This window comes from Phycodurus eques, chromosome 5 (assembly GCF_024500275.1).
Source record: "Phycodurus eques isolate BA_2022a chromosome 5, UOR_Pequ_1.1, whole genome shotgun sequence".
Classification (NCBI taxonomy): domain Eukaryota; kingdom Metazoa; phylum Chordata; class Actinopteri; order Syngnathiformes; family Syngnathidae; genus Phycodurus; species Phycodurus eques.
Window position 1 is genome coordinate 11,253,920 of NC_084529.1, and position 27,992 is coordinate 11,281,911.

Genomic DNA, 27,992 nt, shown 5'->3' on the forward strand with positions numbered 1-27,992 from the left:
GTCACTTGTTCTCATTAGGATTGTGGGTCATCTAAAAATAATCCAAGATGACTTTGGGAGAGGGGGGCACACCCTGGACTGGTCACCAGCACATTAATTCAAACTAACATCCACACATTAAGACAATTTAAAGTCATCAATGAACCTAACATGCTTGTCTTTGAAATGTGGCGAGGAAGCCGAATCTTCAAACTGAGGCAAATGTGCTAATCACTGCTGCTCTGTGCTATCAATTGGATAAATCTCATAGCTCTCATCTCCACCTCATCTGTAGTATATAAGGGCTGAGCATCAAGGAAAAGAGCCTTGCAGTTAAACCAATGTACAGTATATCATGCTTTTTGTATTTGATATTGAAACATGCACCTTAAAGTCAAGATAAGCTGTACACTCTACACACTGTGAAAATCCTTGGAGTTAGTCTTGAAAAAATTTCTTTTAAAAGCCAGTAACATAAAGGCAAAAGTCTTGTCTGCTGTTTTGGATGAACCTGAACAGGACATTGGATATGGGCCCATGCGCTGTCCTTTTTGGCCAGCTTTTGTTACAAGCTTGTACTTTATATGACAAATGAAAGTATAAAGACAGATAGGTGATACATGGCTTTTCTTTTTTTTGTCTTAACTATGTACAAGTCTCAGCTAACGCCAGTTTAAATCAGTAAGAAATAGAATTACGGAAATTCAGAAAGAAAGCATGCATTCCTCTCTTCTGGTGTTTAGGAAAAGGGGGACAGTGAGGAAGGTTGGAGGTGAAAATGCACAAAGTTCATATTTGCACAAGTCCCATTGTGTTTAGGCAGTTCTGTTCAAAACAGCAGCAACAGAGGAGACAGAAGCATGGTAAAGTAGTAGGAGGCTGCCAAACGACTGACTCGCCCTCTTAGAGACTCTTGGTTGAGCTCTCCTTGGATGTGGGACCCTGAGGTTAATGTGTGACTGTTGCGGTTGGAGCACATGTCGTAGAGGTTTCCTGAAAACTGCATCTTCTTGGATTCTTGGCGGAGAGATTCCCAGACGGTCGCTGCTTCCTCTGGACAGCTGGCCATCGCCACATTGGCGCAGTCATGAAAGTCATCCCATGATCTGAGGAGAAAAAGAAGAACATGGAAGAATTGGTTTGAAAGAATTACCAAAATGCGTCTCATATGTCATGTGTTTGATGGGATAAAGGAAAGCAATTCATACACTCTGTTATCTTCTAAAATATCATGTGTTTTGACCAACTTCATACAAAATTTGGCCAAATCCCTAACTCTGGGCATTCTTAGGCAAATTTTCACTTCTTTTTCGCCTCTCATTTAAAAATCCAGGTCCATTCAAAGAAGTGAGACTTCAGTGTTGTCTGTAAGTTGAGGCAAAGCGTTTAGAAAATCGCCAGTAGCCCCCTACCCACCCTTGAGGACTTGCACACTGACAAAACTAAGACAAGAGCATGCAAAATCCTCTTGGACCCTCCACATCCTGGTCACCACCTCTTCCAGCTCCTTCCCTCAGGTAGGCGCTATCGAACATCCATCCATCCATCCATTTTCAACACCGCTTATCCTGGTTAGTGTCGCGGGGCACTGGAGCCTATCCTAGCTGACTACGGGCGAAAGGCGGACTACACCCTGAACTGGTCGCCAGCCAGTCGCAGGGCACATATAGACACGGACAACCATTCACACTCACATTCACACCGTCACTGAGTGGGAACTGAATCTACGAGTGTACCACTGCACCATCAGTGACCTCCGCTATCGAACAATCCAAACTAAAACAAGCAGACATTCCAACAGCTTCTTCCCTCTTCTTCCTAAACTGTTAACTTACATTTCCATTGGAACATGCTGCCAATTTTGTCTTGAGATTGTTGTCACATCTCTGTCGGGACACTTCTACATTGTTAGTCTCATTGTTAGACTCACTGTAGTAGTCTTGTCATTCAGCACTATTTGCATATCTGTTGTTGACCAATACTGGCCACTTATGTGCTTGAGAACTATCTCCACCATTTGCACCATTGTCACTGTTCCAGATGATTGCACTACTAGACAAATTCCTTCTGGGTTTTTTTTACATACTGGGCAAATAAAGATGATTCTGATCCTGATTATTGATTTTACATTATGCTGTGTAACTTTTTTTGGGCACAAAAATCAAGAGTATTAAGAATTGACATGCATAACGCGCTACTGCAACACGAATCAGCTTCGCATCATGCCTTTGTGGGTGCTCTTTAAAGTTAGTGAAAAAGTGTTTTTACTGTTTTACACTTAAGGTGATTCATTTCTTTTTAAATTTTGTTTTGATATTTGATTTTTTTTAATCCAGTAGATTGCTAATACAATAAATAAAGATTTTTGGTGGCATCAATTTGACCCAACATGGATTACTTGTAATAATGCAAAATCCTAGTGATCAGTCCAGGGTGTACCAATTCAACTGGGATAGGCTCTAGCTCCCCTTTGATGCTGAACAATATAAACGGTGTGGAAAATAGATGGATGGATATCAGATGGGCTCTGTACTGCCTGAGTCAAGATGATGAAAGAAGGGAATCTTGTCCCGCATTTCTATTTCAGTTCAAGACTTTGATGTGTCTTTTGAAGATATTGTAAATATATGTATCTGCTCTGGAGAAAGAATTTAATGAAAATTTTTTTTCCCATAAATAATAACAATTGTTCAAAATATAAATTGATGATACCGCTTTTGTAATGGCATTCCAAACATTGTGCAGGTATACCTACTGACATGGCCAAAACAACAAACAACTTAACTTTGCTTTTTTAAAAAAAAAAAAGAAAAAAAGTTATACGTCTTTGTTCGATAAATTATATATTTTTTAGAAACATGATTGTTGCTCATCATTGATTTTGCACATATTGTGGATAAATTGATATATAACTTATAGTTTTAGTCAATAACTTTCTTTTGGGGATCTGGTGCACAGCAACCTAAATAGCAAGATGAGCCCATATCTATAAAAAAAACTCTAGATGGACAACAACAACAAAAACAAGAAAACAGTTTGGTGATTGAGATTCCCCTCACTAAAATTGACTTCTCTCTACAGACGCAACGCAACGTTGGAGCTGGAGTTAATGTCCTGGAAGCTCATAATGCAGACACATAAACACAAATGTCAGAACACCCCTCCCATTTTTTGTACATAGTTTATGATACCTATTCATGGGACAACACTGTAGAAATCATACTTTACTACAATGTAGTCAAAGTACAGCTTGTATAACAGTGTAAATTAACTGTACCCTCAAAATATCTCAACCCATAGCCATTTATATCTAAACAGCTGGCAACAAAATTACTATGGTAGGAGGAATTGTGTGTGTGCGCGTGTGTGTGTGTATACGACCAATACACGCGCAAACACAAACGCACGCACACACGCACACACACACACACACAGTTGCCTACACTGACCATAATCGGCATCTATCTGTCAGTTAAGAGTTTTTATAGTTCAGTTAAGTGTACTGAGAATGATGTACTTGTTTACATGTTTATGTACTTACTGTATTTGGCATGTTAAGTCTGCACTAAGTTGCTGATTAAATGTGGCTTCAACTACACTAATATTTAAGTTATTGGTTCACGTTGATGACATCATTCTGTAACTTGTGTGGCGTATATAACCAAGTAATGGGTTCTGTTGAGCTAATGCTTTTTTTGTACTGTGGATAAGTTATATTCCTGCCACTTGGCACCTGCTGAAAGTAACTAAAAATTTACTTTTTTCTAACTTAGTTAATTGTGTATGTAAAGTAATCAGTAAAGTAACTAAGTTACTTTTAAGCTCTAGTAATCAGTAAAGTAACTAAGTCAATGTAACTGACACCTTGTAACACTCATGAGTCACATGACACTGGGGAGGGAAAATGGCCAATTTGGCCCCATTTGAACATTTTTACTTAGGGCGTATTCCCTTTGGTTACCAGCATTTTAGACATTAATGATTGTGTGTTCTGTTATTTAGCGGAGACAGTAAATTTACACAAAAAAAGACTACACACAGCCACACAAACTACACTAACAAGACTACAACACTGACTACTTTATGTTGTAGCGAAGTCTGACTTCCTCAGTCTTGTTCCATGAAAAGATGTATACAATATTTACAAAATGTGAGGCATGTACTGACGTTTGTGAGGTAATGTAGTTGGAACTAAAGTAGATGTTTCATGTAACATCAGAGCACGTCCACCTATCGGTTAAACAAAGCCAACAGGGGCCCAAACAAATAACTGCTTAATTGGAGACACACAAATCAGGTCTAAGCACTACAAAAATGCAACAGGTGAGTTCACCTGTCTTCAACCAAAATGGCGTCAGAAGAAGAAGAGTGAGGGTGAGAGTGGGAATCCACATAGGAGAAGGAAGACCTGAAGCAGGAGGAGACCAAAGAAGAAGAGGACCAAATTGATCAAATGAAATTCGCACAACTGATTGACCATGTCGTGTACCACAGACTGACGCTGAGGGAGGCTGGACTAAGAGTTCAGCCAAATCTTAGCAGAGTTACAGTGGCATCTGTCATTAGGACATTTCAAAGAGGAAAACAGGTAAAATAATAATAATAATAATAATCCATCCATCCATTTTCAACACCGCTTATCCTGGCTAAGGTTGCCAGGCGCTAGAGCCTATCCCTGCTGACTTCGGGCGAAAGGCGGACTACACCCTGAACTGGTCGCCAGTCAGTCGCAGGGCACAAATAATAATAATAATAATAATAATTAATAATAGGCGGCACGGTGAACAACTGGTTAGCACAGCTGCCTCACAGTTCTGAGGACCCGGGTTCAAATGCAGCCTCGCCTGTGTGGAGTTTGCATGTTCTTCCCGTGTCTATGTGGGTTTTCTCCGGGCACTCTGGTTTCCTCCCACATCCCAAAAAATTGCATGGTAGGTTAATTGGCAACTCTAAATTGCCCGTAGGTGTGAATGTGAGTGCAAATGGTTGTTTGTCTATGTGTGCCCTGGGATTGGCTGGCGACCAGTTCAGGGTGTACCCTCCCTGTCGCCCAAAGATAGCTGAGATAGGCTCCAGCACGCCCGCAACCCTAGTGAAGACAAGCGGTACGGAAGATAAATGAAAGAATGAGGAAAAATCTTTATTTATAGGTTCCAGAGGGTGCATATGAAAAGCAACAATTCGAAAGTATATTGAGGTCAAAAAGGAGAACAGAGAGTGGAATATCTCTCAAAGCGACCTTTTGTTATTTTATTAGTATAAGTTTTTATTTAAATGACCTTCAAGCAAGATCTCGAGAGCTCAGTCTGACTACAAATGGTCGTTAATGCATCCGAACACAATGTTGGCTATCTGTTCCCACAGGAGAAACTGTGAGAGTGATGACAAGGCCATGAGAGGGAGGTAGGAGTGAGAAAGAGAGAAAAAGAGAGAGAGAGAGAGAGTGAGAGAGAGAGAGAGAGAGAGAGAGAAAGAAAGAGAGAGAGAGAGAGGTTCTGAGGAAGCAGATGGTTCTGATATAAAAATAAAAAAAACTCAAAATAGGCAAAAAAGGAAAAAAAAGAGGCATTTAAAAACCTTCCGTGGAGATTAGTGGCAATGAAAATCACATTTTAAGATCATTAACATGACAAAGTGATGTTGTTCACTTGGTACAACACAAATAAGGAACAAATTAAGCAGTCAGTAGTGTAATTAGGCATTTACCGTACTGGTTTCATACATTACTTATTTGAGGTAGAGATATAAGTTGTATTGTGTTTATAGTTGCATATAGTTTCAGAGATTTAATTGTATGGATTGTCTTGTGGGCGGCACGGTGGATGACTGGTTAGCACATCTGCCTCACAGACCGGGGTTCAAATCCCAGCCTTGCGTGTGTGGAGTTTGCATGTTCTCCCCATGCCTGCGTGGGTTTTCTCCGCATACTCCGGTTTCCTCCCACATCCCAAAAACATGCATGGTAGGTTGATTGAAAACTCTAAATTGCCCGTAGGTGTGAATGTGAGTGTGAAGGGTTGTTTGTTTATGTGTGCCCTGCGATTGGCTGGCGACCAGTTCAGGGTGTACCCCTCCTCTCGCCCGAAGATAGCTGCCATAGGTGGAACAGAAAATGGATGGATGGATGGATTGTGTTGTTGAATATTTGCGGGCTCATGCACTACTGTCATTACTGATACCAAAGCAACTTTTTAAACTTTTTCACTTTTAAAGAGCTTTTTAATTTACATCCCAAATACAGTGGATTGCAAAATAAGTCGTTATTTTTCATACTCCTTGAGCTTTTCCACATTTTGTCACATTTCTGCCACAAACGTAAATAATGTCTTTTATTGGGATTTCATGCAATTGACCAACACAATTTTTTTTTCAAATACAAAGCTGAAAAATGTGGCGTGCAAAACCATACACCCCATATAATATGCCCTTATACCCCCAAACAAATCCCACCGCAAACAGTTGTCTTCAGCAGTCATGTATAGAGTGCCCGTAGTTGGCAATGGTATAGAACTACACAGCATCATGGCATAATGGTGACTTTATATATAAAAAAATTTTCAGGTTTTCTCTAAATTTTGCTTCATTTCACTAACTATGCTTCAATTCACTAAGAGTTCCAGCGTCCGCGCAGAACACTGAGTTGTGCTTTCTCTCACACACCATATACTGTAAACATTGTTTGCTCCATTAAAAATGGTTGCTGTTGGAAGACTGCAAATCTTCCTTTTTTCAGGAGTGTCTTACACACAGAACATCATAAACGACTGTTACTCGACACATTTAGCACCAGAATGTTTCAAAATGTTTAGGATATATTGTAATGAAAGTGTAAATGCAATAATGGCTCTCTGTGACAGATGCTATTAGCTTTCAAATTAAATGCTTCCACAGAGCTACTGATATTCTCAAATTACTGCATTAATATATTGTATGAGATGCAGCATATTTCAAATTTTAATGACCCAATGCAATTTTGATCAGCACACATCAATCAGACTCGGTTAGGCAGAAATGTACCCTTAAGTTTTCAAAATGAAGTGAATGTGGGAGATATGTTCTAAAGTGCACTGCAAATTTTGGAGTGTTAAAATTTCAGGGTTAAATTTGTGGGAGGTGATTTTAATAATGTAAGTGTTGAGTTAACTCTGAACCAGTGGTTGCCATATAAATTATGGGCAACTGTTGATTTCAACTGAGGGTGTTAAATTTGCATTTTTAAATTTCCAGTGTAGAGTTTTAACTGGAAGAACACCAAGAACTAAATTAAAAAGTTCAAATCATCATAATATCATCGAAAAACAATGAGGTTGTTAGAATAAAACCACCCCGACTGAATAATTTCAAACTTATCTTTGTAAAGGAAAATTATTTCAATAATGTGCTTGTTTTGGATCTCACTTGGATCGTGCAGGTGCTACATTAGGTTGCATGTATAAGACTGAAACGTTTCACTTTTCACATGTCATATTTGGGGACTCGTTTGTCATCTCACACACACAGACACGTAGGCATGTGTGCATACACAAATTTGGAATAGGTCCAGGACTTAAACATTGCAGCAGTCTGCCACTGGTTCAGGGAGGATTGTTGTCTCCTTGCTATGGGAGGAGCAGCAGATGGAGGTGTTGAGTATAAATGTGTATTTTATTTTTATTTTCATTTTTTTGCATTAGCCCATTTTGTATGTTTTTCCATCAGTGTGCGCGCATGCGTGTGTGTGTGTGTGTGTGTGTCTGTGTGTGTTAGCTTGAAGTCACAGGTGGTGCGCAAACAGCAGAATCACTGTGAGGACACTTAACAGACAAGCAGCTGGTTCCAACAAGACTAAAACCTCAAGAGAGTTCTGCTCTACTGCTGCTAACATCCAACTCCTGTCATTCTAAAACTTCCAAACCCCTCTTCTGAGCTTTGTTCTTGCAGTTATTTTCCTCGACTGGAAGAAATACTGTGACCTCAAAGGTGTTTGGGTGCTTTAATCAACAGCACTATTTGAGATACTAAGTTCGAGATACTTATTTGTATCAGTAGATTTGAGTAATTAATATAAAACTTTCCTGTAGGTTGTCACCATCCTCAGCAGCTAGTGGTGGAAATATATAGTTGGTTAGCATCTCCAGGTAACTTTTACTAGTTGTGCTCGACCATACTGTTATAATTGTACCCACACAGAGCTTTATCTATTAAAACATTTTAGTCAGCAGTTTAAACAGGGTGTGAATACACATGATTAAATCAGTGTTTAATGGTTCATAATTAAATTCTCTGTTTTATTTTGCAATTTTTACTATTGCCATTACAGTGGACAAGTAACCTTTAAGCTATATTATAAGATATATAATTTTGCCTTGTTGTCACACAGCAACTGTTTTTCATCAGTGCCTCTCCCGTTCTTTCTTCCGCACAGCAAAAGGTCACTGTTTAATTCTATTGTGCATCCTTAGCCCCGAATATTTCCTTTTGACCCCTCCTGATCTGTAGCCACCAAGAGAGATTACAACTGCACAATAGCTATTGTGAAGATGAGGAATAAAAGCAGTGCTGCACTCCTGGGATGCCTTTGACAATGGTGCAGCCTTGGCCTACATGCAAATTGCACTTTCTTAGTAAGTGTAAACTTACTTTAGCTTAACCAGTCTGTGTTTTCATTAGGTGCCTCTGTCTGTGACATAAAACACATAAACATGTCATCAGAAAGAAGGAGGAAGGATGGAAAAGTGTAGTACAGGTGGAATTGGAAGCGAGAACAAGTAGAAGAGAGTGAAACTGCTCAGAGAGAAAGAAAATGTATGTTAGGAACATTAGGAAGACAGCTTGGGGGAAAGTGTGTATGTGACAAGTGGGTTTTGTGAGTGTTTTAACACCTCTGTCATTACATTAGGCCCACTCCCGCTAAAGTGGCTGGCTTTCAGGATAAGTGCTTTAATTGGTACCTCAAGGAATAGAACCAACTGAACAATAGTGAAGGGGTGCTATATGGGTGGGCTGTAGGGTCACGGTAACACACAAATATTCTCTAAAATTAGGCTTTTGAAGATATTTTTTCTTGTTGGGAAGCAGTGTGAATCATTCCCTTAACAACAATTTCCACCACATGATACAGTTTGAACAACTGAAGACCTTCCTGTTGGTTTGAACCCCTGCTCCTTTTTGTTCTTGTGTTGGCTGCCTTAGGAAGAAGGATAACTAATTACATGTAATGTAATTTAATAACAAAATGTATGTAATTGTAATCTATTACATTATTGGGAGAAAATGAGTAATTAAATTACAGTTGTTTTTGTAAATTTCCACAATTTTAGTAAGATTTGAAAAAACAGCTGCAAAACCAAAATGTTTCAATCACAAGGTGACACTTGTGATTGGTTCTCTCTGTTCATGTGCCATTCTCCCTTAGTCTCAAACATGACATATTTTTCCCAACTCTGATCTCAAAGCTGCTCTGCAATTGGCTGGCGACCAGTTCAGGCTGTACCCCGCGTCTCGCCCAAAGATAGCTGGGATAGGCTCCACCACGCCCGCGACCCTAGTGAGGATAAAGCGGTACAGAAAATGGATGGATGGATGACTGGATGATCTCAAAGCACCACCTTGTGGTGCAATCTGTTAGTTTATCTGATATTTTGAAAAGGTTAGACCAGGTAAGACTCGTAATTTATAGTTAAACCTTTGAACACATAAGAGAACATTGACTTTTGAACAGTTTAATTTTTATTATTTTGGACTTTTTTATGGAACAATCACTTATCTGGGTTGTCATATGAAGCGATATTAGCTGAATTGTGCACATTTTTCATTAGGTCAACATGATATCATGATTTCCACATGCTGTACACTTATACACTGTATGTACAGTATATGTATTCATATGTAGTATAATGCAACAAACACATTATTTTATTATTTATTTACATTTCATCATGTTTTGTTACCAGATTATTATTTGTGTAAAAAATACATATGTGGTTAATTCCAAAATAATAATCTATGGTTTTCATCCACTTTTTGTTTGAGGAAACACCCAAGGGTCCTGATGATACATTAATTCCAAATTAGGGAAATGTAATCAAATATACAATAATCAAATGTAATTAATTATCCATCCATCCATCCATTTTCTGTACCGCTTATCCTCACTAGGGTCGTGGGTGTGCTGGCGCCTAGCTCAGCTGACTTCGGGCGAGAGGCGGTGTAAACGCTAAACTGGTCGCCAGCCAATCACAGGGCAAATATACTGTAGACAAACAACTATTCTCACTCATATTCACACCCACAGATCATTTAGAGTCTTCAAATAGCCTACCGTGTATGACTTTGGAATGTGGGAGGAAACCAGAGCACCCAAAGACAACCCACGCAGGCACGGGGGAGAACATGCAAACTCCACAGAGGGGAGGCCAGATTTGAGCCCCGGACCTCAGAACTGTGAGGCAGATGTGCTAACCGGTCATTCACCGTACCGTGTAATTCATTTTCTTACGTTGATAAATTAATGGAAATAATTACACTGTTATTACATTTTGAACAGGGTAACTTGTAAATGTAAACTACATTTCCAAAGTAATTTTCCAGTAAAGTAAATAAGGCGCATCAACATTGTAGCCTCTGAAGTCAAATGACCCTAAAGTCGTACAATTAGGAAGTCTACCACAATTATCAAGAAAATTATGCCTTCCTAGTTGGACAAAACTTTGGCGTCATCACAGAAGACCTGAGCATATCGCCATCAGCAAGCATCAAATGAATCGTTCTGAGTGTATTTTCTTTTGCAAGACATCCAAAAAAAACCTTTCAACTCTCCGTTTCTGTGCGTCTTGGCCTTGTAGCTTTTTGGGTGAGCTGTCCCAAGTTTTAAACGCTTATGTTACACAGGATGGGCAGATGCATCCAATTTCCACGCACTGGTGAAAAGTTCAATCAAACAAAACATGGCATTTACGGTAAGTGGTTGCTGGCTTCCCAGAGCGTTTGATTTTCTGTAACTCAGTAATGTTTCTTTACCTTCCAGTTTATCTTCCATTTCTTTCACTTCAAACTTCATTTTGTACTTGCGGTGTTCTCACAAATGTTCCATGAGGAAAACCATCAGCACTTCCTAAAGAGCAAAACTGGCTTTTAAATACGGCAGTCTTCAACAGTTTTACACCTGTTGCCATTTGTTAGCGTGAGTGACGACCCAATTTGGCGCCCGCTAGTTGGGATCTTCGTAAATCAGCCCAAGATTGTTTTATTGGTTTAACGATTTATATCGATGTGTGTGATGCACTGGTGCGATGTGAACCATCTTTTTGCCGTTGTATGACAGTTAACAATAATAAAATACTGTGTCTGTACAGTTAATAAAGGTTTCATAATGGCCCGACCCAAGACAAGATTATTTCGAGCTTTGAAAGCATTTCGTAACAGATTGTGTTCAACTTTGGAGGTTCCAAAGTGCAGCATGTACTGTAAATGCAGCCCTAAATTGTAATAGCAAGCGGTGAGACAATGTGTTACAACGTACAGCCACTAACAAGATTCTTCTCAGGTTGTTTGGATTCGAAGACAACGCCTTTTGAGTTGGCGGCTTGCTACAAGAGTTCCGCTAACTTTCCTCTTTAATTTGTAATTTTCCAACCGTTTTTTGCTATTAAATGTTCAATGTACGCAGTGTGGACCCATTGTGGACTGTTTTTGATGTTTTTCGCCATGATATTCACTGGAGGAAAGTATCAGCGCTTGTTATTTTGCAACTTCACACAGCGATTTCTGTGACTGAGAGTGGAAAAAGTTGGCGCTTTTGGATTGTTGCTACCTAACTGGGATGGTACCTCATTGCACCTCATTGGGCTGCATTTTTGCAATCAGTCCTGTTTTTGTTTTTGTTGAGTGAAAAATGGTGGTGCTGATGGACTTTCTGTGATTGGCCGGCGACCAGTTCAGGGTGTACCCCATCTCTCGCCCATAGTCAGCTGGGATAGGCTCCAGCACGCCCGTGACCCTAGTGAGGATAAGCCGTACGGAAAATGGATGGATGAATGGATGATTGACTGTCTGCGGTACAGCTCTGAAGAGCGGGTCCACGTTGGTGGGGCGCGTGTGTCTCGGAGGAGATGAGGAATGAGAGTCAGTGCTAGAAATTTCAGTGAAGCTACAGAAATTAGTGGCATGGGACAAGAAAATTGTAACTAATGTTTCTGTCTATGTGTTGCTTGCCAGAGGACAAACTTTCAGCTGTTAGAAAACTGCAACTTGCTTTCAAACTCAAGTTATAGTGAACGTGAGTGATGTCATGCAGGCTGTGATCACGACATCTTCTCAAAGAACATTTCAGATTTCCTCTTTCTCATCTCTGACAGCTTTAATTAAAGAACATGTGCATCAAGAAGGAATAAAACTGCACCTCCTGTAAGTGACGTGCCAGTGAAAAGGGAGCTATGGTGCATTTTGATTGGAGAGGAACATTTTTCTGGTCATTTGTGATTGTAATGTATTATGTTTTGTGTACAGTATGTTATGTGTTTTCTTTGGTGTACAGTTTGTGTATATCACATTATACAGTCTGTTGTACTTGTATATGTACAATATTCATTTGTACTTGCTTTCATTTCGCCTTGTTTTACTCTGCAGTCTGCACAGAGCTCAGCATTTCAAAAGAGAATCTGCTCTCAATTGCCTTACCTGAATAAATAAAATAAAAGTTAAATAACTAAAAAAATTTTTACCAAAACATTGGTGAGGGCCATCTGCACATTCAAGTCTTCTTGTTGAGAATGTGGCCCATTCCAACAAAAATACCACATGCTTTCATCATCGGTTGGACTTCTTTTTAAGAGTTATACAAGCAAACTGAAGGACATACAGTATATGCATAGTTAAAGTTTGTGTATGCCGAGTAATCTTGAAAAAAAGAATACCTAACCTGGCAGATTAAGTGTGCTTGAGTGTAAACCCGCCATCATTATGTATTGCAAGGAGTGCAACTCCTAGTCCCTGCTGTTCAACAGTCAGCTTCACACTACAGACAATTTTGACTGAGATCTACTGTGCCATCCACTGAGATGATTTCATTCACTTCCTTTAGGACTGTACAATTTTTATTTGACAGAAACACTGCACTGCAAATCAGTGATCCTTTTCCAAGACTGTCAGCCTGTAGATCTTTACCTTAGTCGGTAGCATGTCTTCAGAAGATGGATAAAAGAGGTATGTATAAATAGAAGTGCGAGGAACGACCGATAGGTACAGGATATAGAGGAATGTCGTGGTAACTGAAAGGAGAGTGGGGAAATTACAGTGACGAGAGATCCATCCATCCATCCATTTTCTGAGCCGCTTATCCTCACTAGGGTCACGGGCGTGCTGGAGCCTATCCCAGCTGTCATCAGGCAGGAGGCGGGGTACACCCTGAACTGGTTGCCAGCCAATCGCAGGGCACATACAAACAGACAACCATTCGCATTCACAGTCATGCCTACGGGCAATTTAGAGTCTCCAATTAATGCATGTTTTTGGGATGTGGGAGGAAACCGGAGTGCCCGGAGAAAACCCACGCAGGCACGGGGAGAACATGCAAACTCCACACAGTCGGGGCCGGGGATTGAACCCGGGTCCTCAGAACTGTGAGGCTGACGCTCTAACCAGTCGGCCACCGTGCCGCCTGACGAGAGATGTACATCTTCAAATCGCGGCATCCGGTGCAAACAAAGAGAGGTTAAAAGCGGCATCAGTGCAAGGACTCGCTGCTGAAAGAAATAACTGTGAGCCACTGAAGATGTTATTTCAATTTCCATTTGTCAGGGGGTCTGACAAAGTACTGTATATTACAGTAAAAAAAAAAAAAAAAAAAAAAAAAGGTTTCTGAGTTAACTTGATCACATAAACTGAAATACCTCCACTATTTTTTGGGATGCTCAATTAAATCACAGTCTGTGGTTTAGTGACATTTTGCCTGACTCAGAATTTTATGGAAAATAAAATTACATCAGAAAGATACACTGTGTGTGGAGAAAAGCAATTTAGCTCAAAGAAAAAAAAACTCTGATTGATACTTTAATGCCCTTATACTCGATATCAGTGGTGTCATAATGGCCCTCTGATGTTTCACTCAGAGGGACATTATGACCGTGAAACAATCATTGTATTATATAATAAACAACAAAATGCTGGATAACTAGTTTTCAAATTAGAAGTCAAGAAAAATGGTTTGTTCAACTATTGTAAGTTACTGTAAAAAGGGGTTTGGTAACAAAAAAATGTTTGCAATATCTCAACTTTATTATTTATTACATATTATGATATGAAATTTTGGTCCAGATTTTAGCAAGAATCATGGAAGTTGACACAAATTATTTGCTTTTGCCGGCCACATAAACTGATGTGGCGGGCTGGATGTGGGTTTCACAAGTTTCACTGCGAGTTTCACAAGTCTGCTATTTTGTTTTATTATATCCACTTGATATTATTTTTATCTGACAGATGTTGCTTGAGTATTACATTTTTTTATTTTAACAGTATTTGATTTCATATCAAATTATTAGTTGGTGTCTGTAGCATGTATTGTGAGTAACTATTGAATCAATGAATCACGTGTAGCTACTGTATTGATGTACTATGTGTTGTACTAATCTATTATTTGTACTGTTGATTATATGTAGACCCGAGAAAGGTTTGCAAACTGCTACGGCACAAGTTAATGGCAATGTCGGCAGTGCCTGCTCTTTGAGACAGTCATTGATATTTTCACCAAAATACTAGTAATATGTACTTACTTATAAATAACACTGAAAATAGTCAATATCCAAAGTCAGTTAGCATATAATCGCCAGCACTTGCTGAAATTGATATCGTCCAGTGATTTTGAGTTCGTAACTACGATGGTTGCCACCGAGCTAACTAAGCTTGCTAGCATTAAACAACAAACAAAGGCGCTGTGCACTCGAGCCATCTCATTTTCTGGGTCACACTGACAGCAAGCGCATTGTCAGAATACAAGAATAATAATGGTGAATCACATCCATATACTGTAGTTTTCTATCGTGTCAGAATCCTATAAAGGTATTATTTTCAACGCTGAAAACACTTTTGCAGTCAGATTTGCGCTGTAACAACCACGAGTTTTTCAGCAATGCGTCTTCCTTCAATCGACAACAAACAGAGCTTCCAAAATTAGCAGTAACAGTTACGATGTACGAACGGATGCATAAGTAGCCACGTGTGGCTCCTTTGAAACTGGTACCTGATTGGCCGACTGTCGTAAAGCCACACCCCCAACACTGAGTACTCGAAAAGGGTTCATTGGTAAGAGTAAATTTTTTGGGCTGTTTTTTATTTTTGGATGCGCTGTCTGACGGCACAGCAATGCTACTCAAGTCAATTGTATCGTTGAAATGTTGTTAAATAGAGATAGTTTAAAAAAGAAAAAGCATATCAACTCGAGGCGCAGCGCTGCAATGGTAAACGCCAATTTTGACGCTCCCTTGCATTTGCAAAATGCAGTGTAGAAATGAGTCCTCCGTCGAACCCAAGCGACTGCCTCACTGAAACCCTGGGGTTCGATTAAACCCAGGTTAAGAACCACTGGTCTAGAATAATGTACACTTGCAAATTATTTACAGATGGATGGATGGATGGATGGATGGATGGACAGTTGTCAGCTGTTGTCCTGTTAATTAAATCTGCGATTTCTCTTAAGACAGAAGAGCTTTACGATGTCAAAGTTTCATAATTGCTGCTTTGGCTGGCTGGCAGGCAATCCCTGAACAGGATTAGTGGTAGAGTGAATGCTATATTTTATTTCTTGCTATGCTAGATTTTATTTCTTGTTTCCACTATTGCTGCTGAAAAAAATGCAAAATATCCCCATTGTGGGACTAATCAAGGTTATCTTACCTTATCATTTCTTAAAATGGATGGATTGATTGTTGACTGGTACCAATCTTGCGATCATATGAGCAAATCCAAATCTCAATGGTAAACGACAAAAGTGATGTGCACAGCAGGTTTTCCTTTCCCAGCAACTCAGCATGTGGGTGTTTAAACAGGACCTTTGTGTCACTTGTCTACCAACAAGACAAGTGGTGTGCAGTCATTCTTGATACCCTGGGAAAATAAACAACAATAGCAAAAGCTTGCAAGCCAGCGGAAGATAACGGCTTGGATAGCATCCAACTACTGCAAGTACAACCAAATCAATAAGAGTCACTCCTGTTATCAACCTTCTTTTTTCTTCTTTTCCTTCTTTCTTTTTTGGTTATCTGGTTACAAACATTTATACATTGTAACAATTGCCCAGCCATTATAAGATTCAGTCACTTGCGTGTTAAATACAGTATGGTTGCGCTTGTAGTTAGCATGTCGGCCTCACAGTGAACGGTTGTGCGTTTGAACCTTTACTTTGACCTCTTTGTGAGGAAATTGGAATGTTCTCCCACATTCCAAAACATAACGTACTGGGTGATTGCTGATGACTAATTTTCCTTAAAGTTTGAATGTGGGTGTGAACGGTTGTTCGTCAGTGAGTGCCCTGCGAATGTCTGGTGACCATTACACCCCGTCTCTCACCCAATGTCAGCTGTGATAGCTTTTAGCTCACCCGTGACCCTGAACAGCATAAGAATAAGAATAAATAAGAATAAGAATTATAATGTGCATCTGATATTGGAGTTTTAGTTTGCCAATAATTTTATTTTGACAGGTATAGTAAGCACGAGAAACGTGCAGCAGTCTAGCGTTAGCTGTGAACATTTGTTGACGTTGCTACAAGTTTGTGCTGATCTTGAGAGGCAAGATGGCGAAGATTAAATATGACTGGAACTTTTATGAAGACAGTGTTTTCTATTGTGAAAGAAAATGCCCCTTTGAGTGTTCTGTCAGGGCATGAACAAGTACCATACTGTTTGTGTGCAAGGATTTACTGCATAGATACTGAGCCCATCAGATGTACACCCCCAATTCCAATGAAGTTGTGACGTTGTGTTAAACATAAATAAAAACAGAATACAATGATTTGCAAATCATGATCAATCTATATTAAATTGAATACACTACAAAGACAAGATATTTAATGTTCAAACTGGTAAACTTTATTGTTTTTAGCATATAATCATTAACTTAGAATTTTATGGCTGCAACACATTCCAAAAAAGCTCGGACTGGGTCATGTTTACTACTGTGTTACATCGCCTTTTCTTTTAACAACATTCAATAAACGTTTGGGAACTGAGGACATTAATTGTTGAATCTTTGTCGGTGGAATTCTTTCCCATTCTTGCTTGATGTACAGCTTCAGCTGTTCAACAGTCCAGGGCCTCCGTTGTTGTAGTTTACGCTTCATAATGCGCCACACATTTTCAATGGGAAAGGTCTGGACTGCGGGCAGGCCAGTCTAGTACTCTTTTACTACGAAGCCACACTGTTGTAACACGTGCAGAATGTGGTTTGGCATTGTCTTGCTGAAATAAGCAGGGGCGTCCATGAAAAAGATGTTGCTTGGATGGCAGCATATGTTTCTCCAAAACCTGTATGAACCTTTCAGCATTAATGGTGCCTTCAGAGGTGTGTAAGTTACCCATGCCATTGGCAATAACACAGCCCCATACCATCACAGATGCTGGCTTTTGAACTTTGCGTCCATAACAGTCCGGATGGTTCTTTTCCTCTTTGGCCCGGAGGACACGACGTCCACAATTTCCAAAAACAATTTGAAATGTGGACCACAGAACACTTTTCCACTTTGCATCAGTCCATCTTAGATGAGCTCGGGACCAGAGAAGCCAGCGGCGTTTCTGGGTGTTGTTGATAAATGGCTTTTTCTTTGGATAGTAGAGTTTCAAGTTGCACTTACGGATATAGCGCCGAACTGTATTTACTGACGTTGGTTTTCTGAAGTGTTGCTGAGCCCATGTGGTGATATCCTTTACACATTGATGTCGGTTTTTGATTAGGTACCTTTTGATGATATTATGGACCGTAGAGGATGAAATCCCTAAATTCCTTGCAATTGTACATTGAGGAAGATTGTCCTTAAACTGTTCGACTATTTTCTTGACAAAGAGGTGAACCTCGCCCCGTCTTTGCTTGTGAATGACTGAGCAATTCAGGGAAGCTCCTTTTATACCCAGTCATGGCACCCATCTGAAAAAAAGACTGGTTGTGAAAAAATTAGGAATAATTAGCTCTGTCACATCTGTTGACAGTAAAACTGAATCATATCATCTGTGTTGTGTGCTCATCAAATACACACCACAAGCGAAGTAAGTGTCAGCCTCCAGAAGCACAGCACGTGTCATTGAGAGCTTGAAGAGAAGCATAATGGATGATGCACGGATGATGCAGTCAACATGGGACTGCAGTTCATCCTAGAACACCTCGACAGCGCAGGGACCTACGCGAGAATGCTGTTTGTGGACTTCAGCTCAGCGTTCAACACCATCATCCCTGAACTCCTTTCCTCCAAGCTTCTCCAACTCAGCGTCTCCCCAGCCATCTGCCAGTGGATTTACAGCTTTCTGACGGGCAGGACATAGCAAGTGAGGCTGGGGGGGAGACCACCTCATCCAAACGCAGCATCAGCACTGGGGCACCCCAAGGTTGTGTCCTCTCTCCGTTGCTCTTCTCTCTCTACACGAACGACTGCACCTCAACGCACCCGGCTGTCAAACTCCTGATGTTTGCAGATGACACCACTGTCATCGGCCTCATCAAAGACGGTGACGAGTCTGCATATCGACAGGAAGTGGAGCGGCTGGAGCTGTGTTGCGGCTGACACAACCTGGAGCTGAACACGCTCAAGACTGTAGAGATGATCGTGGACTTCAGGAGGCAGCCTTCGCCACAGCTGCCCTTCACGCTGTCCAGCTGCCTTGTGTCAACTGTTGCGACCTTCAAGTTCCTGGGAATTACAATCTCTCAGGACCTGAAGTGGGCGATCAACATCAACTCTGTCCTCAAAAAGGCCCAGCAGAGGATGTACTTCCTGCGGTTTCTAAGAAAGAACGACCTGCCACAGGAGCTGCTGAGGCAGTTCTACACAGTGGTCATCGAATCAGTTATGTGTTCTTCCATCACAGTCTGGTTTGGTGGTGCTACAAAAAATGACAAACTCCGACTCCAACGGACAATCAAAACTGCTGAAAAGATTGTCGGTACCCCTCTACCCACCCTTGAGGACTTGCACGCTGCCAGAACTAAGAAAAGAGCATGGAAAATCCTCTCGGCGTGCAAAATCATAGGCGCTATTGATCAATGCAAACTAGAGCTAGCAGACAATCCAACAGCTTCTTCCCTCTTGCAATCAACTTCTTAAGCAGCTAACCGACAATTCCATTGCAACATGCTGCCAATGTTTTTGTTTTGAGTTTGTTGTCACATTTCTGTCGGGCCAATTACACATTACTCGTGCACTCGCTGTAGTAGTCTCGCCACGCTGCACTATTTGCATATCTGTTGTTGACCAATACTGGCCACTCATGCCAGAGTAGCATCTGCCCCACTTGCACAGTAACTGAGGAGTATCTGCAACATCTGCACAATTAACATTGTCCCAGATTATCGCGCAACTAGTCACTTTAAACTGCATAAATTCCTTGAAGTCTCGGCGCCCTTTGCACAATGGTCATTGCACCGGACTATTGCTATATTAGTCATTCAAAGTGCTCTAAGTGCTAGAGGACTCTTTTTGCACAATTGTCCAAAAAAAAAAAATTATTGTACCAGCATTACCAGATAACTAGCAACCCTTTATTGCTCAGTGACTGTTTTTCTCAATGTATTTATGTCTCGAAAAGTGTTCTCTGTCAATTGACTGTCTGTTGTCGTACTAGAGCGGCTCCAATTACCGGAGACAAATTCCTTGTGTGTTTTTTGGACATACTTGGCAAATAATGATGATTCTGATTCTAGGTGAGCTATTAGGGCACATATAAACAAACAACCATTCGCACTCACATTCACACCTACGGGCAATTTAGAGTCTTCAATTAACCTACCATGCATGTTTTTGGAACGTGGGAGGAAACCGGAGTGCCCGGAGAAAACCTACGCAGGCACGGGGAGAACATGCAAACGCCACACAGGCGGCGATTGAAACCCGGACCTCAGAACTGTGAGGCAGACGCTCTAACCACCATGCCGCTGCTTTGAATCCCCAGAAGAGTAACATTTACTACATTGATTGCAAATAAAGAAGATACACTGGCAAAGACACTTTCACGACCGCACAAGTCAAAATTAGCCGAATGAATTAAAAGCCTATAATTAAATGAAAAATCATTATGTGGTGACCATCGAAGTGGCTTCACTTGCTGATTAAGTATCTAATTTAAAGTACTAGCCGTGGTCCACAAGTAATTTAGCAATAAAATAATTTTTGAAATGTTGATCACTGGTAGAAGATGTAGCGCATGGCTAGCATGTATGCCTCACAATCAAAAGGTTCTGGATTAAATTCTTTGCCTGAACCTTCCTGTGGGGGGTTTGTATGTTTTTTGGGGTGGGTTCTCTGGTTTCCTCCCACTTCCTCAAATGGCGAATTATGCAAATTAAGCCCTGTGATTGACTGACAACCACCCTGCCTCTCCCCCACAGTCAGCTGGGAGAGGTTCCAGCTGCATGGGACAAGTGGTAGAAAATGGATGGATGATGTATTGGATCATTGTAAACACTGTGTTCCTTAACCAAACTTTATTCAGTGTACTTGGGTGTTACATGTCAAGTACGTATTAGTTTAATAATATTATTATCTGTCCATTGCTAAGCGGATCCCAGCTGACTTTGAACGAATGACGGACTACAATCTTGAATGGTCGCAGTCAGTTACTGGGCACATATAAGGGGCTTTCGCACCGCAGGAACCTTTGCAGCAACATATCTAGCTACCCTGGTAGTTTGGGTTCCCCCTGTTTGCCCACCGAAAAAACAAAAAACAAAAAAAACACGGTATGTAAGATATATTATGTTCCTTCTGACGGATAGGGTCTTCTGAGAGCTAACAGAAACTCTTAGAGGGGGCGGGCTGTGCTGATGAACACTGATTGGTTGACAGACCTCTGTAGGCATTTACTTTTTCATTCACAGAGCCGCCATTACTGGATGCGGTGTCAAGGCTAGAAATAAGAGGATAAAATACATCCATCCATTTTCTGAGCCGCTTCTCCTCACTAGGGTCGCGGGCGTGCTGGAGCCTATCCCAGCTGTCATCGGGCAGGAGGCGGGGTACACCCTGAACTGGTTGCTAGCCAATCGCAGGGCACATACAAACAAACAACCATGCGCACTGACATTCACACCTACGGGTAATTTAGAGTCTCCAATTAATGCATGTTTTTGGGATGTGGGGGGAAACCAGAGTGCCCGGAGAAAACCTACGAAGACACGGGGAGAACATGCAAACTCCACACAGGCGGGGACGGGGATTGAAACTGGGTCCTCAGAACTGTGAGGTTGACGCTCTAACCAGTTGTCCACCGTGCCGCCGGATAAAATACATTGAAAAATAAAACTTCAAAACACAGATCTTTATGTTTTCCCGTTGAGCCGCATTTGGTGGACAAGGCGCATGCTGGACAAACTGTGCTCGCCGAGCTTACATCGCCAGGTCGAAGCCAGGCTCAGCAGCGAGCCAGGGCGGCACTCGGTGACAAAGTCCACCGCCGTGAGGTTTGGCGCCGCCACAGGCTCAGCAGCAAGACCCGCTGCCGCCTCGGCGGCAAAGTCCACCGCTGGCCAACTCGGTCCCGCTAAGTCACGGAGGTCCGAGCCCAAACGGGCCTGTGTGTCTTCCTCAGTGAGGCCAGAGGAGATGAACACTGAAAAGTGAATTAGGAAATGCAGCAGGCATAAATTTTTTCTATTAGCATGTCCAAACAGGTCCCTCTGTTGGTCTCTTTTAATCTTCTAGTTGATTCACTGTATATTCCAGAACACCAACATCGCAGCAGACCCTGCAATAATACTATTACCCACACGTACATCGCGATGACAATGCTCAAACAAAATATTTTGTAGCCCTAATACATACACACACACACACAAACACACGCACACACCTACACACACAAACACACACACATTTAGGGTGACTTCTATAACATTGTAATTGCTGAAAACATTGACTGTGAACAGTGTCATTTTCCTTTATTAGCTATCTAAGTGTCATCAAAATGAGCACTATTATCTTTGTAAGGATGATATTTTAGCTTTTGTGTTGAATCTCATAATAGATCGTGATGAGACAATAAGCTATACCTGTAGCTATGACTTCTGTTGCCCCTATGTTGGAATTCTGCATTACAACAACAGAGTCAACGTTTTGATTTGACTTAAGCTGCCACTTGTATGTGATTCTACAACATTTTATTATTTTTGAAGGTGGGGAAAAAAGATGGATTCTTTGGAAGAATCAATTGTTGAAAATTCCTTATTATTGCTGCATTTTGTACATGCATTTTTCAGTGCTGAACGTCATATATTTTACATCAGGCACCTTGTTGGGCAGTGAAGGGTTCCTGGAAAGACGTGATGAGTTATTTTGCAGCAATTATTGTTTTATTTTACACAATGATTATTGTATGATTATTTGCTGCTAAAGATATGCAAAATAATATGTTCAGTTATGTTTTTACAAATGGGCGAAAAGGGGCAGGGACTTTGCCGACTGCTAGGTAAAGTGCATCATTTCTGGTCTGTCATTTCCATTACTTCATTTGCCGTGCGCCAGTGAGTGCAGTGCATGGGAGTGTCGCCGGTCGACACGAAATATAAAATATAAAAAAAATACAGCAAGATGGTAGATGACCTGATCGGTATAGTCAGTATAGTCCTTTCTAGTCATTTCATTTCTAGTCATGTCATTTCTAGTGGTGGCCTGGGTGAAAATGACTGTTGTTTTTTTTTTTACAAAAAAAGTTATGTGAGTAAATGCACTGACCTGCAAATGGAGTGTATCTCATGTGTGTCTTCATCCTTGTGCGCGCTGTCCGTTAGACTGTCGCCCAGTGCCATGAGACACTGAGCAAAGCCCTTGTAGATGAAATGACACCTTCTAGTTGAAATTGCAGCAAAAGAGCAAGGGCTCAGCACTGAAAGTACACACAAGGAATCAAAACCACAATATTAATTTATATGACTGAAGCACATAGAATCCATTAAATAACAGTATGTTCTCTTTTTGTTTTCTTTATGATGGACTTCATCATATTTGTACATAAAATGACAATGTAAACTGCTTTTAATATTATTTTTGTCATACATCAGATTTTGATTTATAATGTAATAACAAACACACATGATTTGTTTGAATGGAAGGAATACCACTCCAAATACATCCAAGGGTGAAGAATAAAACGCAAAAAAATGCAGCTTGTGGTAACAAGGCAGATAAAGCCGTGCACACACATACTGCTTTTTAACATTTTGATGTTTTCAAAATGTTAAAACTGTCCACACATGACAAGGGGTAAAAATGGCCATATGTTTGCTTTCTGCTTTTGTAGTGTTTGTTGTAACTCAATATGACTAAAACAGCACACCACACACACAGTGATATATCTCGAGCAACAGCTGTGGATTTCCTCTCCCAAACCAAAATTCTGATATAGTACCAGGACTGACCTGTGACAGGCAGTATTGTGCCAAAGGGCATCTAGACTGCCAAAAAAAAGACAAAGAAGAAAGACATTTTGTAGAATAAGAATTTAAACAAGCCTTGCTAACTGTTAGCTTATCTGGTAACTACATCGCGGTTGCAAACTCGTCTCCCTGTCGTTTCTATTGTGGTGAATGACACATTATACACGCTACACAACCAGTTGCCCCTCTATTTGTGTTCAGAATCAGAATCAGAATCAGAATCATCTTTATTTGCCAAGTATGTCCAAAACACACAAGGAATTTGTCTCCGGTAGTTGGAGCCGCTCTAGTACAACAAACAGTCAATTTACAGAACACTTTGGGGACATAAAGACATTGACAAAAAACAATTGTGCAAAAAGATGCAGAGTCCTCTAGCACTTAGAGCAGTTCGAACGACTAATATTGCAATAGTCCGGTGCAATGACCATTGTGCAAAGGGCGCTGAGACTTCAAGGAGTGTATGCGGTTTAAAGTGACAAGTAGTGCGATCATCTGGGACAATGTCGGTTGTGCAAATGTTACAGATACTCCTCAATCAGTGTGCAAATGGAGCAGATGCTACTCTGGCATGAGTGGCCAGTATATGCAAATAGTGCAGCATGGCGAGACAACTACAGTGAGTGCACAAGTAATAAATAATTGGCCCCACAGAAATGTGACAATGAACTCAAGTCAAAAAATTGCCAGCTTGTTGTAATGGAATTATAGGTTAGGTGTTTAAGAAGTTGATCGCAAGAGGGAAGAAGCTGTTGGAATGTCTACTAGTTCTAGTTAGCGTTGATCGGTAGCGCCTACCTGAGGGAAGGAGCTGGAAGAGCTGGTGACCGGGGTGCAGACGGTCCGAGAGGATTTTGCACGCCCTTGTCTTAGTTCTGGCAGCGTGCAAGTCCTCAATGGTGGGTAGGGGGTTACCGACAATCCTTTCAGCAGTTTTGATTGTCCGTTGCAGTCGGAGCTTGTCCTTTTTTGTAGCAGCACCAAACCAGACTGTGATGGAAGAACACAGGACCGATTCGATGACCGCTGTGTAGAACTGTCTCAGCAGCTCCGGTGGCAGGCCGTGCTTTCTCAGAAGCCGCAGGAAGTACATCCTCTGCTGGGCCTTTTTGAGGACGGAGTTGATGTTGTTCGCCCACTTCAGGTCCTGAGAGATTGTAATTCCCAGGAACTTGAAGGTCTCGACGGTTGACACAAGGCAGCTGGACAACGTGAGGGGCAGCTGTGGCGAAGGATGCCTCCTGAAGTCCACGATCATCTCTACCGTCTTGAGCGTGTTCAGCTCCAGGTTGTGTCGCCCGCACCACAGCTCCAGCCGCTCCGCTTCCTGTCGATATGCAGACTCGTCACCGTCCTTGATGAGGCCGATGACAGTGGTGTCATCTGCAAACTTCAGGAGCTTGACAGTCGGGTTCGCTGAGGTGCAGTCGTTCGTGTAGAGAGAGAAGAGCAGCGGAGAGAGGACACAACCTTGGGGCGCCCCAGTGCTGATGCTGCGTGTGGATGAGGTTGCCTCCCCCAGCCTGACCTGCTGTGTCCTGCCCGTCAGAAAGCTGTAAATCCACTGGCAGATGGCAGGTGAGACGCTGAGCTGGAGAAGCTTGGTTGAAAGGAGTTCAGGGATGATGGTGTTGAACGCTGAGCTGAAGTCCACGAACAGGATCCTCGCGTAGGTCCCTGCACTGTCGAGGTGTTCTAGGATGAAGTGCAGTCCCATGTTGACTGCATCATCCGCAGACCTGTTCGCTTGGTAGGCAAACTGCAGGGGGTCCAGCAGGGGACCTGTGACACTCTTGAGGTGGTCCAGCACGAGACGTTCAAAGGACTTCATGACCACAGATGTCAAAGCGACAGGCCTGTAGTCATTCAGACTAGAGATTGCAGGTTTCTTGGGGACTGGAATGATGGTGGAGCGTTTGAAGCAGGATGGAACTTCGCACATTTCCAAAGATCTGTTAAAGATCTGAGTGAAGACTGGAGCGAGCTGGTCCGCGCAGACTTTGAGGCAGGATGGGGACACATGGTCCGGTCCTGTTGCTTTGTTAATCTTCTGTTGTTTGAAGATGCGTCTCACATCCTGTTCATGGATGGTTAACGCAGAAGTCAGAGGTGTGGTTGTGGTCGCGGGTGCGGCCGGGTTGGTGTGTGGAGTGAAACTGTCCTTTTCAAATCTGCAATAGAAGGTATTCAAGTCGTTGGCTAGTGTGCTATTGTTCTCAGCTTGGGGGGATCGTCGCTTGTAATTAGTCAGCGATTGGAATGCACGCCAGACTGATTTCGAGTCGTTCGCGCTAAACTGTTTTTCCAACTTTGCTGCATAGATCCTCTTTGCAATGTTAATTTCTTTAGTAAGCTGGTTTCTAGCTCGATTATACAGGGCCCTGTCCCCGCTCTGATATGCATCTTCCTTAGCTTGGCGAAGCTGCTTAAGTTTAGCAGTGAACCACGGCTTGTTGTTGTTGAATGTCCGAAATGATTTTGTTGGTACACAAACCTCTTCACAGAAACTGATATAGGATGTGACAGTGTCCGTATATTCATCCAGGCTGCCGGCTGAATTTTCAAAGACACTCCAGTCTGTGCAGTCTAAACAGCTTTGAAGTTCCATCTTTGCTTCATTGGTCCACTTTTTGACTGTTTTCACTGTAGGCTTCGCACATTTAAGTTCTTGCTTGTACGTCGGTATTAAGTGAATTAAGCAGTGATCAGACGAGCCCAGGGCGGCACGAGGTATAGCACGGTATGCGTTTTTTTACCGTAGTGTAGCAGTGGTCTAAAGTATTATTTTCCCTGGTAGGACAGTCGATGTGCTGCTTGTATTTAGGGAGTTCGTGGTTGAGTTTAGCTTTGTTAAAGTCCCCGAGAATAATGAGGGGTGAGTCAGGGTGTTTTTTTTCAATTTCGTTGACTTTTTCGGCGAGCGTTAGCAATGCGGCGCTCGTGTTAGCTTGCGGTGTGATATAGACTCCAGCCAGTATAAACGATGCAAACTCACGTGGCGCGTAAAATGGTTTACAGTTCAGAAACAGCGACTCCAAATGCGGGCTGCAGTTGTCAGCTGTGTGCAAGCTTCAAGTTGCTTCCTAACTAGCTTTTGTTTTGTTTCACGTCATCATCACAGAGTCTAAGACTTGGCCATACTCGGTGTTGACATTACATAAGATTTGTAATCGCAAATACTTAACTTGTTGAACATTTACAATTGTCAGCCCAATTGTTTTTCAAGCAGATCGGTTGGGAAAAATCACTCTTAAATCACAAGATAATCGGTCAGGATAATCTTAAACAGCAGCATAATAATTCATTTTAGAGACATCTGATAATCGGGCCCCTACTGTTTGATCGGAAGGGCGGAATCAGGCTTCAATCCACTACAGTATATGTGGAACATCACGTGTACAACGTGGAACACAGGATAGCTGAGTTCTTGTGTGCTAACGAGCATAACTAGGATCAATTGATGATGATGATTGATCATGATCAACAATCAATTGATTGTTTGAAGCTGAACTTGCTAAAAAAAAAAGTCCTTATGGCTTCTGTCTTCGGACAAAAGTTAAATACCTCAACATGTATATCATTTATTTATACAAATATATCATACATGTAAACATGAACCAAGCCTAAACACCGTCTATTGCTATCATCCATTGCTATTAGTTAGTTTAGTTAGTTGGTTCTCTTATGTGATAGATGAATTTCATGACATTATTCATTGAATTGGTTGCTCTTCATTAATGGTGCTGCATAAAGCAACAATGCTGAAAATATAATTGTCAACAGACCTAATAAAAGTGCAGAGCTGAATATATGTATATTAGCAGTATATACTTCAGACTTACTCTCAGAAAATCATAGTCATCATCCTCAGCTGTGTTAACCAGCTCTTAGCTTTGTATTTACATTATGCATGAGGATTATGTTAATGTGGATGTCAATCAATGTAAACATTAATCTGGTTCTCAACTTCTTTTGATTACCATTTGTTAGTTGATTGGGCAGATTAACACCACAAAAAATAACTTCCAGAAGATTTCTGAAGCATGCGCCAAAGAACGCATTTTTCTCGACTTTTTAACATTTTGCAATTAGCATTGTGTGTGTTCTTCCTTAATTTCCAAGTGAAGGAGGTGGTTGTCTACTGTATGTGCAGTTTGGCACTGACTGAATTGGAATTGTTTAGCCTGGTGGAAATGTATCTTCTCCTGGGTGTCCCTGTTTAGCAAGTACTATAAATGTTTAGCACTCACAGAAAAAAGTTATTATTATTTTTTTTTTCACAGCTCCCTGCTGTGACTGACAATGAGCATCATGAAAGTAAAAGGCTGTGACAAACATGTTGTCACCTGACCAAGTGTTATTTCGCGTGAGGCTTGGTAATCTTCCAAATCTTGCTGCACAAACTTCAT

General features: G+C 41.4%; 1 protein-coding gene across 1 annotated transcript; it reads right to left on the reverse strand.

Moving 5' to 3' along the window:
* On the reverse strand, positions 1 to 27,992 carry nrn1la (neuritin 1-like a). Its single transcript, XM_061677256.1, has 3 exons — positions 27,935 to 27,992; positions 22,883 to 23,033; positions 1 to 1,085 (listed from the first exon to the last, which is right to left on the reverse strand). The coding sequence occupies exons 1-3, from the start codon at positions 27,990 to 27,992 to the stop codon at positions 809 to 811; spliced, it is 486 nt and encodes a 161-aa protein (XP_061533240.1). The 3' UTR covers positions 1 to 808.

Bases quoted from the DNA above. Each gene is read 5' to 3' on its own strand.
- nrn1la (XM_061677256.1), bottom strand. From the start codon at position 27,992: ATGAAGTTTGTGCAGCAAGATTTGGAAGATTACCAAGCCTCACGCGAA. The intron at 23,034-27,934 runs GTCAGGTGACAA...GTGTACTTTCAG, and splicing joins CTCACGCGAAATAACACTTG to TGCTGAGCCCTTGCTCTTTT. The intron at 1,086-22,882 runs GTCAGTGCATTT...TTTTCTCCTCAG, and splicing joins GAGATACACTCCATTTGCAG to ATCATGGGATGACTTTCATG.